Here is a 19,989-nt window from a genome sequence, read left to right on the forward strand (position 1 = left end):
CATCTGTGCAGCCTGCTGGAGACAGCCACACACATCCACTTGTTCTGAAAGAGCTTCGGTTCTGCCCTACAACGTATAGAAAGGCACAGGAGAAGAAAGTTCGGAGGATTCATAGAACCGATGCACAAACCAAAACGGGTTTCAGGTATCTAAAGAAGTAGAAGGGACAAGTGTTGCCATGTCACTAGGACATGTTCCAGAAATCACTACAGAATTTCCAATCGTCACGGGCTGGACAGCCCTCATTCTTCTGTCGTGTCCTGTGCTTTTCTCCTGTGCGTGCCAGAAGGCTGTTGGAGAATCACTCTCAATTTAAACAAACTGTGACTTTATGTTTTGCAAAAGAGTGAGCAGATGCAGCCTACTTCCCAGCCCACTGTGACTCTTTCTCCTCAGCACTTTCTGCAGAGGCCAAGGGACTGTCCAGTTTTACTTCAACTGAGGACTGACTTGTTTCTCACTTGCCTGACACAAGCCAGGTATTCTCCTCAGAATGTAAGAACCCCCTGTAACAGATAGTCCAAGTCCAAACACTTGCAGCATTTAAAACCTGCCCTGGGAGAGCTGAATACAGATGTCAGTGCCACAGGTGCCCACTGCCAGACAGCCTCCACGTCAGCTACTGACTTTCAGTCAGGATCATGGCTGTGTCTGTGCTGGAGCCCCGCATTTGGTGGCAGCAGGCTCCCTCACATTCATCACCAGGAAGCACAGCTCTCTGCTTGCCCCTCTGAGCACACAGCTTGTCACATAACCACCACATGGAACACCTGCAGTTGCCACCTGATGTTTAAGTTATCTGAATATGAAAATCCAGACACAGGGAAACTTGGAACACAGCTCCCACTAGCACAGCATGTGACTCCTACAGAGCTCAGCTAACACACGTACTTCCAGTCAAGGATGCCTTGGCTGAAGTTCCAGTGAAACTACCAAATCTTTCTGCTCTTTACCACCACTCCCTCCGTCTCACTCTGATGCGTCACTGCCTTTCACAAAAAGCCTTCCTGCTGCTATGCAAGAAGAAGCTCTGCCAGCTCATTCAGGCTGGCATGTAAGCCATCTGCCACGCTTCCTTGCCCCTGCCCTGTCTCCATGGTTTTTGAGATCATCATTTCTTGTACCACCCAACTTACAAGGCTCTTGGATGAGAGGTAAGGAACACAGAGAGGAATCTGTTCTTATCCATTTGCCTTCAGTGCTGCATGGGGCAGTGGCTGCAGCTCCTGCAGGCAGCCCAGGGCTAACGCAGGGCACGGGGCACTCTGCACCTCATAACCCCAGGCTGAGCAGCCTGCTCCGTCTGGGCCTGCACACAGCCCTGCTCAGGGCCAGCTGCTCAACTTCCATCCCACCCATGGCACCGAGCACGTCACAGCCAGACTCGGACCCTCCCCTTCACGCATACCAGATACCACACCCTTACTCGTGCAATAACCTGATTTAACTTGGCTTTTGCTGTTTGTGCCACCACTGCAGCAGTCTATAGGAACAACGTTACTAACTGCACAGTCGCAGGACTACATGGGAGATACTTTACAAGGACAGTATCTGCCCTGGAAATAAAGCATCTCCCGCCTGTGCAACGCACAATGTCCCAGACAGGAACACTGTTTAGATTACATCAAAAATCTTTAGCAAGCAAATACTTTGGCCCAACTGTTACTGCATTCTGTATGTCATGCTTAATTAAACCAATGTCAGGTCAGGGTAAAATGCTACCAATGTCAGATTGCTGCTGTCTGTCCATGCACACAACGGATTCCATAGGGCATTTCACTGCTGCCTTCAGAATGCACTACTGTAACAAGACAACACGCACGCCCCACAGTTTGCTGAAACCTTGGCATAAATAATCCACTGTCGCCCTAATCTCTGTAGGAAAACGCCTTCCTGGCGCTTGCTCTGTGGAGTGACCAATAAAGTATTTCTTCTGTTACCTTTAAAAGCCATTCTCCAGATTTTTCAGGATATTTTCATTCTTAGCCATCACTTGGACCACAGCCAGTAAGAAACACTCATCTCTTAAACTTTACAGCCTGGTACCATCCTCACCTTCTCCTTTTCTCCCCGTGGCTCTGCTTATCGCCGTGTCACTGAGGAATGCAGGGCCCATCCCTAGCATTCCTGCAGGCAGGGGGGTTTTGTGCAGCACTGAATCAGCCCTAAGGAGGGGGCGTCTGGTTTAGCTCTTTGTGCCTCATACATCATCCGCGTGAAAAAGCAGCTAACAAAAATGCCTGCCTTCACTGAGCATTCCCTCAGGTTGCCTGAGGAGATCAATAACCTGAAGAAACAGCAACTTGAGAACAGGCCAAAGTGACAACGCAGGGAGAAAGGAAATCCACCCCTGCTGCCATCAGATGATTTCCAAGAAACTGGTGAGAGAAGGCTGCTGTCTGCCTTGGGAAAGCTCCACCACACCCGGGGAGCTCTCTGAGATGTACCATAGCAATAACATTCCAAATGATCAGAGAGTTTGCAGCTTGGCTAAGAGTGAGGAAAATGTAATGCCTGCCCCAAAACTGCGCATCCAAAAAGCAGAGATAAATGTGGAAAAGAAATGTAACAAAAGGTCATTTTCCATGACTGCTCTACTTTGTGTAAGAGCTTCTCTCAGTCACTCACAATCAAGCTCCTCAGCTTCTCAAAAAGGAGCTTTACAGCTAAGAAGCTTCAAAGGCAAAGAGAAGGCAGGGTTCCCACCAGTCTGGTTGAGGCCAGACTTGGCTCCTATGCACTCCTCTAGCAAATGCTTCAGAATCTTTCTAACCTGCTCCAATTTCCCTTTGAACCTGGTGGATCCCCAAAGTTCCCCGTAGGCCTATGAGCACCTGGCCTGCGTGCTCCCCTAAGCACAGGCCTGACAGCTGCTCCACCAAGGTTAATCCATGGGATTAGCCCTTCATTTAGGAAACTATTTGTCTTGCTCGACAGCCATTCCGCATGGAACAATGTGTACATTGCACCCAGCCTCCAAAGGAACCACAAGGGCTCCAGAGCGTCCTACTCAAAGTCCATATCTTGATCCACGGATGTTCTGGTGTTTTTCAAGGTCCTCTCCCCACACAGATAATGAATGACATGGTCAGAAGATAAGGCCTGCATACATGCAGAGTCAAGGATTTTGTGAAGGCAAGACCTTTATCTGCACTTTAGCACCAAAGCCCACAGGCCTGTTCTGCCTTCCACGTCACGATCTCTTTTGCCGTCCTGACAAATGAAAAGCACTGACTACTGTTCTCCCTGGCAATGTTAATAACTGTCTTATAGCAGCAACTGAGCAGCCACATTCTTGCTGTAGCTTTGGAACCACCTCTGTTAATACATTCCACCTCTGTTAATGCATTCCTTTCAAGTTCCTGCTCTTCATCTTGGCAATCGACCTGATGGTTTGAACTGTGACACAGCCAACAGCCCTAGCTCAGAGCAGGAGCAGTCCCTTGGCTTTACACCACTGCTCTTACTTACACCAGCAAAGGAAGAGCAAAGGAGCAGGAGCAATCACAGCAGATGCAGCACATAGAAGAGAAGCCCTGCACAGCAGGACTGGGAGCCAGTCACACTGCCGTGTGATGCTGCAGGCCTCTCCCCCAGCTGAAGGGATTTTGCAGGAGCAGCAGCTGGGTGGGTGCTTTCCTGTGGCACGTCCCAGAGCCCTCCTCGGCTCTGAGAGAAGCCATCTGTCCTGTGAGAGCAGTCCTGAGAGTTACTCCCAAGTGCAAGTGTCTTACAGAGAAACGTAAATACTTTAAGCCTTTTACTGGCACGCCGCGTTATCAACACCCTTGTCAGCAGATGGAGCAGAGCTCCACATCGTTACAGTCCATCCAGCAGAATTCCTCTCCCCTCCCAAGCTCCCCCCGCCCGAAGAAGATGCGATGGGTGGGACTGGAGGCACCGCTCCGTTCCCTTTACCCCCGCGCTCAGTGGAAGACGGAGGCGGCAGGCCGGCCCGGGCAGCGGCGCTGAGAAACAGCAGCCCTCCCACCCTCCCGCGAGGGGGGAATGCTGCGGAGCCACCCCCTCTCCAGGCAGGGGCAGCGAGCCTGGAACAAACATCGCCTGCGCTTGTGGGCAGAGCCGCGAGCAGGGGAAGCCGGGAACAGAACGCAGACCTCATACGCTCCTCGGCTGAGTCACCAGAGTGTATAAAACAGAGCCCGGCCGCTCATGCTGCGCCAAAGGAGAGGCGCAAGGCGTCGGGGCTCTCGGGCAGGTACGTGCGAGCGGCTGCGGTTTAGAGCCGGGGGCTACGGGCGAATGTGAGAGCAGGAGCCATCCTCCCGCTGCCACGTGCCGCGGAGCAGGGAAGCCACCGGCCACGGGGGCCGGGAGGTCCTGAGGCTGCTCTGCTCTCGTGCGGCTCCAGACGCCGGAAAGGGCTCAGGTGACCAAAGCACACTGGTTGGTCCCTACCTCAAACCTGAGATGGGAGCGATGGCCGACGGTCTGGGCAATACCCGGCACCGCTCAGGGAACTGCAAGCAGCTATTAAGATGAAGAAAGAGCCCGAAACAGTAGATGAAGAAGTAAAGCACTAGCTCAGGGCTATGGTTACTTTGCTCCTCTGACACAGGGCTACCTGCACAGCCCCAGTAAGTCACTGAGGGCTTGGAATTGTCAAAGGGGTCTTCAGGTTCCTGCTTTTAAAGTTCTCAGAGGAGTGATGCGGTCAGCTTCGGTGGGAGCCTCGTGGATGTCATGTATTTTTCATAGTGGTTGTCTATCAGAAATGTCTCTCATCAGCCATCTCATAGAGGACTGGGACGAGTGAAGCGGGGGCTGTGATACCACACAAACCCAGCTGGGGCGGGACAAGGAGGGAGCACGGAGGGAACCGTAACACTGAGTAAAGTGCATCTCAGTACCCAGGCTTTTGGGATCCTGATCCCTTTTGGGGTCCTGATCCAGGAGCACACACTCAGGTCTGGCCACTTGAACAAACACATGGGTCAGGAGCTACATTACCAGTACCTCCCTTTGCCTCTGGAACTGGAGCACATATCTCACCTGCAGCAGAGCCCCGGCCACACCTGGCCCCAGCCCCATTGCCTGGGTACCTCCCCAGCAGGCAGTTCTTCCCAGAAAGGACACCGCAGCAGGACAGCCCCACAGAGAGCAATACACAACGAGGTACAAAAGGAAAGTCATATAACATGGCAATATCCCTCTCCTGCAGGTTGTGCTGTACCAACGTGTATTGATGCACTGGTGAGCAGACGAGCAGCTCACCTCCCATGCTGCTGCTGCTCCCATGTGCAATACTGCTCAATTGCTTTCTGCATGAAAAACTGTAGGCAAACTTGGACTAAGATCACATGATAATTCTGTCCCAAGGGGCTCCTTTTTGCTTCGGCTTAATTATAGAAGAGACATTAATTATCCCTTACGCTGTCTGGATGCAATGGGAAAACAATTATAAGTGTTTCACTTTTAAATAGCTCGTAGCCACCTGGAAGTATTTTAATTTAGTCTGTAATGCTGATGTTATGTTTTCCTTTCCCCGAAACAAAAACCAAACAGATCTTGCAACTAACTGCAAGCCATCCAGCAGGAAGATGTTCTCCCTCTTATTCATCCTTTGCCTGCTGGAAAGGAACACAGCATCAGGCCCGGTGAGCAGAGCAGAGCCTGCAGCATCCAGGGACTTCACCACCGTTTTCCAGCTGGCTCAGGGAGACCCTTGGGAGAACGTTAATCTCACCAGCATGTCCTGCGAGGATCGGAAGAACAGGACATGGATCACCCTGCAGCTGACCAACAGCAGCCTGACGGCTTTCCCCATCTGCCTCCCGGAGGTCCTGCAGACCTTGGATCTCAGCAACAACCTCTTAGAAGAGGTGAATGGCACAGAAATAGCAAACCTCCCACGGCTGCGCGTCCTCTCACTGAGGCAGAACCTTCTCCAGGCAGTCAGATGGGGGTCAGAAACCTTCAGCAGTCTCCATTTCCTGGACTTAAGCTTTAACAAGTTGTCGTCTGTGCCACCATGCCACACCTCTTCAATGCCTAACCTGAGGTGGCTGTCCTTGGCTGGAAATCCCCTGACTGAAATCCAGCCACTGGCTTTTTCCTGTTACCCCCAGCTACAGTTTCTGAACCTCTCCACAACTCTGCTTGGGCATGAAGGCAGCAGGGGAATTCAGGAGTCTGCTTTTGCCATCAGTCTGTCCCCCGGCGATGCTCTGCACAGTCCTGAGAACACCATCAGCGTGCTTGATCTGAGTGGGACCTTTCTCGAGAGAAGTAAGTTTACAGATTTCTCACGGTAAACATGGGGCCTGACCTTATCCACAGCCAATGTGAGCGTGTGAGGCGCTCTCCAGTGTCACATAACCCTGGGGAGAGGCCCTGGCACAGAGCAGCCTCCCTGAGGGAGGGCGGAGAGGACAGCACCAAGCATGACTGCCCATCTCGCTGCAGCAGCTTGCCTCCCTCCTAATCCCACAGCATGCCACTGCCAGCCCCGGGATTAGCTTTGGGAAGCGCAGAAGGAAATTCATTTCTGTTTCCAGACAAACGGCCAAAATCTTTCCCACACTTACACCCTCTTTACACTGCTACACTGAAGTAGCGCAGACAGCGTGGCAGCCACAACCGCCCAACACTTCGGCACAGTGAGACTTCCCAGCCTGGAGTGACTGGCGGCACAACTTTCCCTTTTGTGCATCTCCTCTGCCAGCTTACTTGTAACTGAGGTGCTGAGGCGAGGAGATGCTGAATGCTTTGCCCAGCTGGGGCAGAGCCAAGGCCTGGCCCCGGTTCTCCCACACACCAGGCCACTGCCTCCCTGGCCTACCTACATGGCCACCTCACGCATTTCCGTCTCCCTTCATAGCAGATTTATTCATCTAAAACAATCCTACTTTCACAGGGGCTCTCAGTGAGGTGTCACCATGCATTATTGGTTAGCACCGGTACAAGAAGCACAGCGTGGGGTCACAGGAGTGATTACCCCCAGAACAGGGCAGCAGTAGCTCCACTCGAGGGCAGGGAGTGAGAGGAAGGCAACACCGAGGGATCCTTCCTATCTGTACTGGCCCCAATTCCAGCAGGCAGAAGTGGAGACCTCCCCAGGCTGGAGGTGTCACCTCGCCAAGCACTAAACAGATACACCACTAAATTTCTAACACCTCTTGTGGTAGTGAGAGTTACATGATTCAGTCCCGGGATGGAAAGGCACTTTGTATAAGACCTGTTCTTCCATGGTTTCATGTCTCAGCTTCTTCCTGTGCTAGGAGAAAGGGGATGTTATTTGCCTTTCTCACACCATTCAGGACTTAGTAGACCTCTCATCGCCCTCCAGCCATCACTTCTGAGTAGAGAATCCATTTAACTTCACCTAATAGGAAAACCATTCCATCTCTCTGGTTGCCTTTATTACCTTTCTCTCTATCCTCCCTTCTTCTCCTCCGCCCCACAGTGGCACGGTCAGGTCTGTAAATAACATTATAAGAAATGATTGCTCCAGTGTTTACATGCCTGCGTACTGATTTTTGTTTATATTCCTTTCCCACAGGGAATAGCTGCAGAAAACCACAGAGATATTTTACATCGCTATGAACTTAGAACTTTTATCTGGCAGCTCCCTAGCTAAGTTACTAATAAATCCATGTGCTTCACAAGGAGAGGGTTCCATCTTTTCTATGGGCTGCTTGGCAGAATCTCACTAACATCTGTCATCGGACCAACAGTTCAGTCTGCTTTGTTTTTCCTAGGCAGAAATCCACAGCAATGCACTATTTACACAACAAGTAAAAATCTCTTTTCTGCTTCAGTTCAAGTTGAGTGGACCAGAGACTTGCCCAACCTCAGATTACTTCACCTGACAAAGATGCCACAATTACGAAGCCTTGATACCGACTTCAGGTCTATGCCTCATCTCAGAGAGCTGAACTGCCGTGACTCCCACTCTCTGGGCTTCGTGAGGACAGAGATGTTTGAAAGCACACCGAACCTAAGCCATCTCTCCTTTCAAAAGTGAGTTGTTTTCTTTTTTGTTGTTCTTCATCAGTCATTGCTTTCGTCTCCCAGAACGACTGCGCGTGGAGCTGACTTGTGCAAAGGTTGTTTGTCATCATATGTAAGAAAGAGGTATGGGTTTGTGTGTCGTGGAGAAACACTACATGCACCCAGGTGCACCACACAAAGCCTGTGCTGTAGCAGCAGGACTAATACAGCAGGAGAACTGATAAAGCCTAAAGAGTCTCCGGTGTGAGACTTGTAGCAATAGCACAGTTACCGTTTGTCTGAGTTAACACCCATCCTGCTGCCACTCCGCTAGAAGACTTCACCCAGCATTGATGAGATCAGCACAGATGCTCTGAAGCCTACTTTTGATAGCAGTTTGTGCTTCCAAAGTCTACACTGCTTTACAAAGGATGAAAGCTGATAGTTTCCTAAAATCTGCACCTTGGAAGCAATCAAAAATTCCCTTCTTTCAGTGCAAATGAATAAAAGTTCCTCATTGGCATCAGTAAAATGGTTTAGACCTCAGGAATAATACATTGGAGTGGCTTACTCGTTGTGCCACACACCTGTTGAAACACTATGGGAAACAAAAATCTGAAGGTGATCTGTCAAGATGGGGGTAGGTAAACTGCACACAGAAGAGTCAACACAAGGGAAAACATTTGGAGAACACCTTGGAAGACTTTCATAATATTAGCCCAGATTATAAGCAAATCAGAAAGCAAACACGACAGCAGTGGCTGTGCTCTGGGTACCAGTTTCAGAAAAATAAATAGACCTCTTCAAGCAAAATATAAAGTAAATGCCCCGCTAGATTGCCACACCGAATTTACACAGCATTTTAGAGCACGTGCAGAAATATCAGTTCTAAGTGCTAAAAATCAGGACCCAAACTCAAAGAGAAAAAAAAAAAAAAAGGAGTAACAAACTTGCAGAGAAAAGAGAGCACCTTGTGAGAACTCAGGCTGCAGGGAGGCCACTCTTTTTCTATGGCTAGGGCAGTTTAACAGTAAAGGCAAGTAAGGCCTTCCTAGATCAGTTATTTGATTTAGTAGACGAGGGGATGTGTTCTAAGAGAGGTAATTAACATGAAAGGGATGACTGGCATTGAGGAAGTCAAGCCACTAGAAGCACGCTGAGAAAGAAGCCAGAGAAATGCCATAACATAAAAGTGCAGGTGAATGCATGATGGCAGAGAAAACCTTTTCCTTTCCAGCTGCAATCCCTAAAGGTGCTATCCACTTACAGCGCTTTAGCTGGATGCTAGCAGGCAGCAGCCACATCGTGCAATTTAGAGAGATGGACAGATATCAACCTGGACTTTCAAATGCAGAATGGGAGTGTTGGTAATATGGTATTTCCAAGGCAACTGGCAATATCGTATTGCATCTTACGTAGGATGGGATACTAAGCCTGCTCCAATTCTTCAAAGGTGAGCTCAGCACGAACTAATTACTTTATTTATTTGTCATCCTTTAGCTGTAACCTGAGTTCCTTTAATTCTTGGAATACCAATTCTTCGGACACTATCATCATCAACTTGCATGGAAATCCTCTGCAGTGTGACTGTAGGCTCTCCTGGCTGCTCTCCACGCCCAAGATTGTGCTGCAAAAGTAAGTGTGTTCAAGGAGATGAAGTAATCCTCTTTATACACAACTTAAATATGCAAGTTATTTGAAGACCAAATAGTCACTACCTTACAAGTTACTCACATTCCTTGCATGCTCCTCATTTCCACAAGAGGTAGAAGTGTAAAATAAAGTCTCTTTCAGGGAGAAACTATGGCTGAATTACACCTGGAAGTGGACAAATGCGGTGGGCATATGTAGAAAAGTATAAAGTGATATTAGCTGTGGATTCTGAGAATAGTTCTTTTTCCCTCTTGGTTCATATTTCTCTATTTACTGGAGATAAAAAATGAGCTAGCTATGTGGCCTTGATGGGCAAGCACTGGGAGCAGGACTGGAAGACTTTACAAGTACTTTTGTTCACAATTTCCTCCTTGCTCTCACATCCCCAAAGCCAGAGGCAGTGAACAAAACCTCTTGCAGAAAGCATCATTTGTCCTCAATTGTTTTCATGCTTTCCAAGAGTTTTACAGATTAACTACAATAAACTGTAGTTACAGGAAGTACTTTGCATATGCATGATCTGTCTTCCTTTGGAGGGGCCTCCAAGATTTCACCACCCATCACTAAGAAAGCAGGGAAGAATACTGTTAAAATCAGATTGCTTCTCTTGAGGAAGGACTTAGCATTTGCATTCTTTACAAAAGCCCGCAGGGACTGAGTAAAGAAAGAAACTGAGCTCAGTCACTTAAAGGCTGGATGTGCTTTAGCATGGCTCTAGCAGTCTGAGCCAGCCAAGTTTAAGGATCCTGGGGTTACAACTCTCTACATGTGGTTCCTTCTCAAGCTCAGCATTAAAGTCTGAACCTTTAACACAAGCTGCCTTGAACCCAGACACTCTTGATAAGGTCCACTGAGACAAAGGATGCTTTGTCTCAGGCACCTTTCAAAAGCCAAGAGCTAGTCAGCTATGGTCACAGTGCTGTGGAAAGTCATCTGTTTAGCACAGGACTATCATTAACACAACCTAGCTCTGGTTTAGGCTTCACCTCTTTAATATGAAGAATGGTTTGGGATAAAAAGGCTCACAGGAGCCTGTAATGCTCTTCTGGAATGTGTCTGTTCTAACTTGAACTCTCTGCAGGGCTTCGGACACTTTTTGCACCACATCCCAAGAAAACTGGGACAGGCCTTCAGTTTCTTTTTCACTGCAAGAACTGTACAATAAATGCCAGACTGAGAAAGATATCTCACTGCTCGATTCAAACACACCCTCCAGCCAAGGAGACGCTTTCAGCCTTGCCAGCTACTACACCACGACTGCAGCAGTGACAACAGACTCTGCTCTGCTAATCAAAGACACTTACATTCCTCTGAATGAGGAAGCCAGTGTAATGAGCACAACTGCAGCCAACCCAGCTGAGCTGATGCTCACCAAAGCCAACGGTTCCTCCCCTAAGGATGAGGCAGTTTCCGAATCCATGAGCCATCCCCCTTTGCTCACATCTCTAACCACCTCCCCCGGTTTTCTCAGAGAGCTCTACAGCCAGACCACGGATTATGGCTCTGTGAGTCAAACTGAAACACAGCAGCTCCAGGGAGAGCTCAGAAAAACTCACATGGCATTTCCCCAGGAACGCCTATTCAGCCAGCCCGCTAGCGAGCGTTCTACTCCAGCAACAGGAAAACCAGATGCCGTTCCCCATTACATTCACTCCTTCGCTGTGGAAAGGACACCACAAACAAATCTACGGCAGCCAAACTCCACCAAGTCCAGCACTCAGTCAGCATCCGCACCCACCCGGCCCCGGATCCACTATGTAGATGACTATGAATACAGCGAGGAGACAACGGAACCCCCCGTGCAACAAACGTACACCTCCTGTGACTACAACCCTTGCAGACACCTTCAGAAGCCGTGCAGCGAACTTCAGAGAGCATCCCCGTGCTTATGTCCCGGCATGTCAACAGAGAATGAAATTCCAGACCCACCGAGGCTCAGAGAGGTGTCTGAAGTCACAGACAGCTCTGCACAGATACACTGGTGTGCCCCAAACTCCGTTGTTCGTACCTATCAGCTGCTGCTTCGTGACCAAGGCAGTGAGGAGGGACAGCTTGTCCTGGAGGACATTTACTCCACAGCGAGGCAGTACACTCTGTACAACCTCTCACCATACACCACTTACCACGTTTGCGTGACTGCTTCCAACAGCGCAGGGTTAAGCCACGCAGTAAGCCAGGGAACTGCAGGCAATTCGTGTGCCAGGTTCAGAACAAAGCCCAGCTACAAATCTGTCTTTGCTGCTCTGTCTGCAGCAAGTGGACTCTTCCTCATTTCCACAATTATTTTGTCCATTTGCCTGTGCAAGGCACGTAAAAAGCCTCACAGCGAGCAGTACGGTACACATCTGGTCTCCTACAAGAACCCAGCATTTGACTACCCGTTGAAGTTACAAACAGCAGATTAGCGTTAGGTGATTGCTCTACACATTCCAAGGTTGCTGTCTCTATCACTTCGGTACGTTTTCCTTTATCAAAAGGTCCTTCAGCAAAAAAAAAGGGAATATCTGACTTCGTTGCCACCATGTTTCTAGAGGAGAAAAGAATTAAAAAAAAAAAAAAGAGGCAGCCAAACAGAAAAAATGCCTTTGGGTTCTTGTTCTCGTGCTAAGCATGGACATTAGCCTTGAAAAGTTAGTTTTATGCTCACCTACAGATACACTAACATACATCTCACACCGTGAGGTGGTGCCTTGTCAGCTGTCAACCATACGGTCCACGCACAGCGAGAATCTGCAGTGCATCTCAGCAAGCACAACAGGTACTGCTTTCACTCACCTAAGTGAGGCTGAGTTTTCATTTTCAAAAGAGCATTACTGGCAGGAGCGTGAGACAGACCTCTCTGCGCCCAGCAGCAAGGTGCTGTGCGCATCCAACCCCAGTAAATAACTCCGGTGAGCAAAACTGCTCAGCTCTACTTCTGGTCAGGAAAAAGAACCACGAAGGTGAATTGCCAAAAGGCAGAGCAGCGCACGGCGGGATCACCACAGCCAGGACAGTTGTCTTGTTCTGACTTGGTGTGACGTGCCGCAACTGAAGCTTCCAAGTGCTGCCACAATAGCAACCACAGGCAGCACTGAGTTTGGAATACAGCTCCTCACAGAAGGGGCTGGACGGAGCACATCAGCATTTACTTCACAGCTGACTTAAACAAGAGCTTACTGCTCAGTTCTGTCTGCAGATTGAGCAGGCTGATGACTTGCCTCATGCAGAGGCACAGAGCCAAGCAAAGTAAGAACTGAATGTGTACGTTGCTGAGACTTGAAAAACTGAGATCACGTCCGCTAGCAACAGCAGGGATTTATGCATATGTTTTTCACGTGTACTTCAGGGTACTCATTTGTGCTACACTAATAGCAACAGATGCTGACAATCCCCGTCCTTCAGCAGCTCAGAGACATCTTTTCATTAGAAGTTTTTCTGTAAGAGGCAGCATTTGTCCAGGTCAAACATTTCCCTCTAACGACTGCTGTTCAGAGAGCAAGGTATAGGGAGCAAGGTATGTGTTTCTGCTGTTGTATCGATAGAGCACATAAAGTCCCCGTCTCAGAGGATGAAGGGTGCTGTACGCTGCAAGAGTCTCTTTTCTCTCCATATTTTTTTAATGCTCCTTGTATTAATGGAAATAAAAGGTACAGACTGGTTCTTTGTTAAAAGACATCTCTGAGTTGTGTTTGCCACCTATGGTGTTTAGCCAGAAGAGTGGCCGCCAACATTTCATTGTTTGGGAACCTTCAGACATAGTTAAGAAACATTTGTATTAAGATAAATCCGTGTTATCTGATGTCAAGGGAATGCTCATTTTGTACATGCCACGTGAGGCAGGCCGCGGCTTCCTCACCCCTAAGGGCTTGCAACACTTCCATGCAAGTTTACACTTTCCCCTGTGCCAGCGCTGGAGATGACACCAGCTTGGAACAGACGCTCCCTGCACCCATCCTGAGCAGCTGAGCTTTGTGACTCAAAACAGAAGTGAAGTGCAGATGAAGAAACCAGGACAGCATCAGCTCTCTCTTGGAAAACAATCTGCTTTCCTGCTCTGGTAGTTCAGAGCTTTGGATGTAGTTTCTCATATTTATTTCAGGCCTGTGTTTTCCGGAAGGTCTAGTAAATAGGAGCAGATGATACTTCATCTGAAACGAGCAAGAGCCTTCAGCCTCTGGCTCACATTACCCCAAACTGGGGCACGGATCACATACTCCCCTGTGTATGTAAAATACCACTTGAAAATACCTTGACTGGGGTCTTTGGTGTTACCAGAAACAAAGTGGAACAAAGTAAGAGATCTGTGAATAGCCACACATGGATTGTTGAAGATAGCTCTAGAGGGGAAGAACAGAAAAGGTACTCCAACTGGAAATAAAGTAGGTTGTTCCACTTCAACTAGGAGTCGGTCCAAAGGAACACAATGCATAAAATGAGATTGAGAGGATGCATCTTAACTATCCTTTCTCACATTACAAATCAAAAGTCACTGCAACACCTATGGCAAAGCTCAACAGAGGAAGGTCACCAGGCAGCAGGATTTGACCCTGTTGAGGGTCAGTGACCAGGGGACACGCCAACCTGCAGCTACCCAAAAGCAAAACAGCCCTTAGCCACAGCAGGCAGAAGGGCTGGCACTGACATGCACCATGGCCACTCACAGCAGCCTCGCACTGAGACATGGGAGAACCTGCAAGCTTTGCATGAGCACAGCAGCCATTTCTCATCGCAGCTGCTACCCCAAACTGTGCACAAGGACCAAGTCAGTGCTCATTATATATCCCTCCTGAAACCCCTCAGAGAGCAAATCACACCCAGAGTTCAGAAAAGCCCAAGCTATCATCCTCCATCCAAGCACATCAGTGTAAGCATACCCTGTGGCTTTCCCAGAAGGCTGATTACTTCTCATAGCAGCCTAGGCACTTTGCAGGCTACTTTTTCACCTTCTGCTTTTGTTTTCATAGCCCTGAGAAGGCAACAGTGATTCCCAGTGCACAGCCCTCGGGTAGGAGACCCCCTTGTGCCAGAAAGCCCTGGCTGCAGACCTGCACACCCCTCAATTCCTGCTCCCTGACCCCACAGGAGCACAGAGGCAGGCACACAGCCAAGGCCGCCACCACCTGCTGCCAAAAAATACCCACCTTCCTCTGGAATGTTTTGCAGACAGCGCTGAGAGCTTCATTGGTTTCAGCAACCAAACCATCAAGGGTTTGCAGAACACTTCAAGACCTCTTACAGCAAACAAAATGCTGAAACTCTTCCCTTCATCACCCTTCTAGGGAAATACGTTGCAAAGAGCAAATTAAGTTTACAGGAGAGGTATGTGAATCATACAATACAGTAATAGAGATTCTTCTAAAAACTCATCTGTACCACTTGCAGAAGTTATTAGATATCACTGGTAATGCAGATTCCTTTCTCTTTAGGGAAACTAACCAGTTCCTTCCAAGAATTTCTGAAAAAGCATCTTGAACTTGTCTGAACACCCAAAGCCACCAGTTATGATCATCCAAGGAAGATCTCTGTGAAAGGAGGAAGGATGCAAAAGTACAGGAGGACAGAATTGTTATCTTACAGTGCTCACTGAGCCCAGTTAGCCTTAATTCCTTACAATCCAGGAAGACTGTATTGGAAGACAATATTATTTAATAGATTACTTGTGATGAAGTTCTGTATCACGTGTTTTAGTAAAGGCCGTTACTTCCCCACGCAAACCTGACCTTGCTTATCATCAGCTTTACTAGTAAGCTGAAATAAAGATGTTGTCATATCGTGTGTTGGTTGAGCCAGACCAGACAGTCCTAATGAATTGGATCTTCTGATTTGCGCTAACAAAGACCTGAAGGTCACAGATTAAAAACATATTGATAGAGCTGATGTTGTGGTGCATGATATACTCTTCATTTTTTGTACATATCATGAGTGTAGCTAGCATTATTGTAATGACATAGATATGTAAAACAAGGAAAAAAAATACCCCTTTAGCTTCCTCTTTTACAATACCAGGTCTACCCCCCTGTGCATTTCTGTACCTGTTGTAACCTCATTATTTCTCTTTCCATTACAAAAAGCAGGAAAAAAACAGCGCACTTTCCTGCTCTAGGGAACCTGCTTTAGCACAAGGTTGGACTAGATGATCTCCAGAGGTCCCCTCCAACCGTACGATTCTGCAGTAACAGGCTAAGCAGAAATGCAAACTGTAACCACGAGCGAGACAAGTGCTCAAAGCCTCACAAATACATGGCAAGAACCATTGCTTCCATCACATAGGTCACAGCCAAGATGAGGCTGATAAAAGCAGCAGCATCTTCTGCTGTATTTCAAATGATTCCAACCTAAGTATAAGCAGTTTGCCCTGTGTTCCCACCCAGTGTACGTGTTTTAAGTAACCGCTGCAGCCCAAGAACAGATGAAATGTCAGTTGTTCAAAACTCACTTGAACAAGCCACAACATTTACAAAGCATTTCTTTGAAAAACACCGATATTGCTATTGCTTCAAATTACTAAATACTTCCAGAAAACATGAATCACCACAAGATCCTCTCTGGAAGTTTAATTGCAGCTGCACCTACCAATTTCAGAAGTCAACCCTAAAAAGCAAGGACGAACGTTTTCTTGAAGCTTATTCTATAGCTTCTACACAATCCAAGTACATAATTGCAGAAAAAATATCACTCAGTACCATCCCCATTCGCCAACTCCCAAAAGCAGAGCTGTCGTTCCCGTAAACAGGAGCAGGAACCAGTTTGGATGTTTCCCTTTGTTTCAGTGCTGCAGATGGACACAATCAGCTGAGGGGCCTCCCCCAGTGCTGGCTGGGGCCAGGGCAGAAAGGAGAGCAACCAGGGAGCAAAAGGCAAACTTTTCCATCTGTGGGTGGAGTCGGACAGCCGTTGTTCTCCCATCTCTGCTCCGCCTGGTTGTTCCTCCCCAGATTCCTGTTTCGGTCCAATCCCGCTTTGGGGCTCCAAATGCTAAAACAAACCTTTGGATGTATGACAAAGGTACACCCATACATCTCTGAAACAATCTTAAAGGCTAACAAAAACCAACCGGTTACACCAAAAAGTGATCAGTAGTAAATCCACTTACCGTGTAGCAGTTCAACTTGCTGTCCTGTTTATCCTGTCCCTCCCGGGCAAGGAAGATCACCTGAGGGAAGCGCACTGAGCACCAAACGTTGTTTCTCACAAGCTCGTGTCAACGTTTTCCCTGGCTTTTCTCTCTGAGAAAAAAATATGTTACATGCATTCCTAAGATCCTTCTCCACTCAATTGGCAAGGCTTTTATTCTTTCTAGAGGTCCAAGTTCAAGCAAAGGAAGGCCAGAACAGCCAGCAGTGCGTGTGGGTGCATCCCCTGGGCATTGCAGCACAGCTGCAAGTTGTCCCCTCTCCTCACTCAGTACTTCAAAATCAGTCACCGAGTCTCACAGAGTCATTTACACAGAAGAAACTCACTGGAAAAAGAGAGATGATCCCTGAAAAGGCCTCCACTCAGAAGAAAAGCCGTTCTCATCAAGGCTCAGACACCACACAGCCTTGTGGGCTGCAAGGGAACTGAGAGAGACCACATCGCCTTCAGTGCAACAGAGGCCATTTCGAGCAGCAGTTCCCCAGAGCCCTTGCATTGGCACAAGCAGGAGGGTGAGGAAGCCCAGCACAGCAGAGCAGCAGGACGAGGTATGCTGCGCCGCACCACTCTACTACAAGGGGCAGCTTGCTTTGGAGAGCTGTCCCTGACCAGGGCACAAGAGGCATTTCAATGGTCTGCCTGGAATCACTGCAGCTGGAGGCAGGGAGTGCGCATCGTACCGCTGCCTTGATCAGCCTCTTCTGCGCAGGATGCAAAACCAAACCACCACACTTGCTCAGCAAGCACTGCACTGGCACAGACGTGCTCCTCTGCAGTCATCTCCAAAAAGAATGCATCCATCCGGAGGTAGAAACGAGGACGCCTCTGAGGGCTCAGAATCTTGCTTGCCAAGACAGATCTGGTTCACACGTTACCTGTGAAATACAGAGATATTTATCCCAGGTGAGAACATGTTTTGTGTCCATGGAAACAAACATACATAAAATAAAACAATGTTAAACTTCTGGTACTTTCTTTTTTATCAGCTGTCCAAAGTATGTAGTTTGTTCTGAAGCAGGGCAGTATATCAAGAGTAATTCCAACCTCTTTAAAACATAATCAAGCAAGACAATAAATAGCAGCTTTTTGGTTTGTTTTGTTTGGAAATACATTCAGGGAATAACCCCTTAGAGCAAGACTGATGTTCTGCTGTCACCTAGAGGGAGAGGGTGGAATCATCCCGGGTAGTATTCCACATGGAAATACTTTACCAAAGAACTGGAGCCTGCACTGGTGTTACCGGACCCCTTGAAGAAACTGCAACTCTTCAAAGGCTCAGTAGTGTTTATCCCAACGTTGTGTCAGGATTCAGCCTCCAGCAATCGCTTTTCTCCACCTTAACCCTCCCTAGGGGCAACAAACCCCCCCAGGAGAGTTGATGAAGGGAAGGAAGGACTTCAGTCTGAGTAAGTTCAACTGCAGTTTCTAGGTATACAGAAAAATAGACGTCCTTTGTGTTGCTGTTCACCCAACTCTTTGTTTTGAACTGAGCAAGGACAGTCCCTGTCCTGTCCCACACTGCTTTTCAGCAGTTTATCTGTTCTTGACTTTCTGTAGCATTATGACCCGGAGGAGATCTGACAATCTGACAGGGTAGGAAAGCACCACTGACCTCTAAAGATCAAGTAGGGGACTGCTGTCTGGGAAAACCAAAACTGCTAAATCAGTCTACAAGAACAGTAAGAGTTTTTGAATTTATAGATTTTGTAAACAGAGATCAGAGCACATTCACTGCACTTAAACTTTGTTGCCACTGACCGAGCAAAATAAAACCTTGGAAGTTACAGGAACAGCATGCCGTGGACAAGCAGGAGTCATTCTGCCCTTCCCTGTGCACCACATAGCTGTGTTTGCCCAGGTGGAAGGAGCCCAAAAGGAGAATTCACACTGTGTTGAAGGTGGAGAAAGCAGCTGTCTTCCTCATCCTCCTTCCCAACCACCCACCCCTTGTTGCCTGTCCCACTCCTGTATGGATCCCCAGGTGTCCCCAGAGGGCTGAGCTTCATCCTCAGCATGCCAATAACTGAACACCCCTCCTCTGTGCAGCTCTATATACACACAGACAGAAAGTGTAACATTTCTACCACATTCAGTCAAAACTGGTGACAGGTCAAGTCCCACTTGAAGGACAGAGTACTTCTTCAAAAAAAAAATAAGTAGAAAAAAATATAAGACCAGGATCACATGTGTACATGCTTACTGTATGGTTTATCATCACCTTCCTCACCGCTCCCTGGAAATTCTGGAGGACATAACAGTCAGAAATGATGATAAGAGGGCAAGAAGAACAAGATAATGTGCAGGCACCTCCTGGCCTAAATCCAGCTCTCAAACAAGTCTGGAAGGCTTCTGTGCATGCTGGCTCTAAGCACAGCCTAACACATACAATGTCCTTTGGGCCTGACTAGTTTTATTCATCCACCTCAGATCCTACCCTCACATCTAACAACTGCATTAAATACACACTAGCAATTTGGAACTCAGACCAAGTACAACTTCTACCAGATGTGGAAGCAGACACAAGGAGACAGATCTCAATAGTGTCAGCCTACAATTACTAAGGCAAGCACTGATGAACCTAAGACAAACCCAGGCATGCTGGCAACAGTTAGTAGGAATCCTAATGCAAAATTCATATAATGCAAAAGTTAGACATAAACCCAGTCCAAATCTCAGGAAAAATAAAAAGTACTTCCTGTAGGTGGACTGCTGAAGAGAATGGAGATCCTAAACCTACTCACTGGATCCTCCCAGCCCCATCCATCTGCACCTGCTTACAATAGCATCCTGCCTTAAACTTCAGCCTTCACTCCAATAGGAAGAGAAACTTTACCAGCAAGGTTTTATATTAAGCCAGCTCAGGTAACTCTTCCACAAGCAATACTAAATCACAGGTGTAATGCTATAACACAATGGAAAGCACAGCAGTGACAGCATAGTAACAAAGTCCTTCGCTACAGCAAATGAGGATATGCTCAAATGCAACAGCTGTAGGCACAGAAACAAAGGAAAGAACCCGCTCACCCCTGGAAGGCCTCAGATACACAGGGACCCCCAGTGAGAGGCCCTCAGCTCCACTGCCAACCCTTTAATGAGGTCTGGGAAGGGGTGGATCCTGGCTCCAGCCCTTCCAGTCACTCAGGAACACTGCACGCACCTGAGCTCCCCTGGGTTAGCCCTACCTTTCCACCAGGTGCTCAATCACTGGTTCAAGCTGTGACTTAGCATTTCTGCTACAACAGGCATCTATGCAGTGCCTGTGTCCAG

The 19,989-nt window shown here is 48.0% G+C and overlaps 2 protein-coding genes across 2 annotated transcripts in view; one reads left to right on the forward strand and one right to left on the reverse strand.

The window, feature by feature from the left end:
• BMP2 (bone morphogenetic protein 2) overlaps positions 1-19,989 on the reverse strand; it is a 243,773-nt gene that overhangs the window by 215,798 nt on the left and 7,986 nt on the right. Inside the window, exon 5 of the mRNA XM_046938393.1 lies at positions 16,682-17,597. The gene's annotated coding sequence lies outside the window, so the exon portion shown is untranslated. The remainder of the gene's footprint in view (positions 1-16,681; positions 17,598-19,989) is intronic.
• LRRN4 (leucine rich repeat neuronal 4) lies at positions 3,911-13,259 on the forward strand. The gene is made up of 5 exons (XM_425260.8): positions 3,911-4,219; positions 5,527-6,249; positions 7,782-7,983; positions 9,454-9,588; positions 10,688-13,259. Exons 1-5 carry the CDS (start codon positions 4,174-4,176, stop codon positions 12,009-12,011), a joined length of 2,430 nt encoding a protein of 809 aa, XP_425260.4. The 5' UTR covers positions 3,911-4,173; the 3' UTR covers positions 12,012-13,259.

Source organism: Gallus gallus, chromosome 3, assembly GCF_016699485.2.
Source record: "Gallus gallus isolate bGalGal1 chromosome 3, bGalGal1.mat.broiler.GRCg7b, whole genome shotgun sequence".
NCBI lineage: Eukaryota > Metazoa > Chordata > Aves > Galliformes > Phasianidae > Gallus > Gallus gallus.

Excerpts from the sequence above, each read along its gene's own strand:
- LRRN4 (XM_425260.8), top strand. The coding sequence starts at position 4,174 with ATGCTGCGCCAAAGGAGAGGCGCAAGGCGTCGGGGCTCTCGGGCAG. Across the intron at positions 4,220-5,526 it reads GCGTCGGGGCTCTCGGGCAG|ATCTTGCAACTAACTGCAAG; the intron begins GTACGTGCGAGC and ends AAAACCAAACAG. Across the intron at positions 9,589-10,687 it reads CCCAAGATTGTGCTGCAAAA|GGCTTCGGACACTTTTTGCA; the intron begins GTAAGTGTGTTC and ends AACTCTCTGCAG.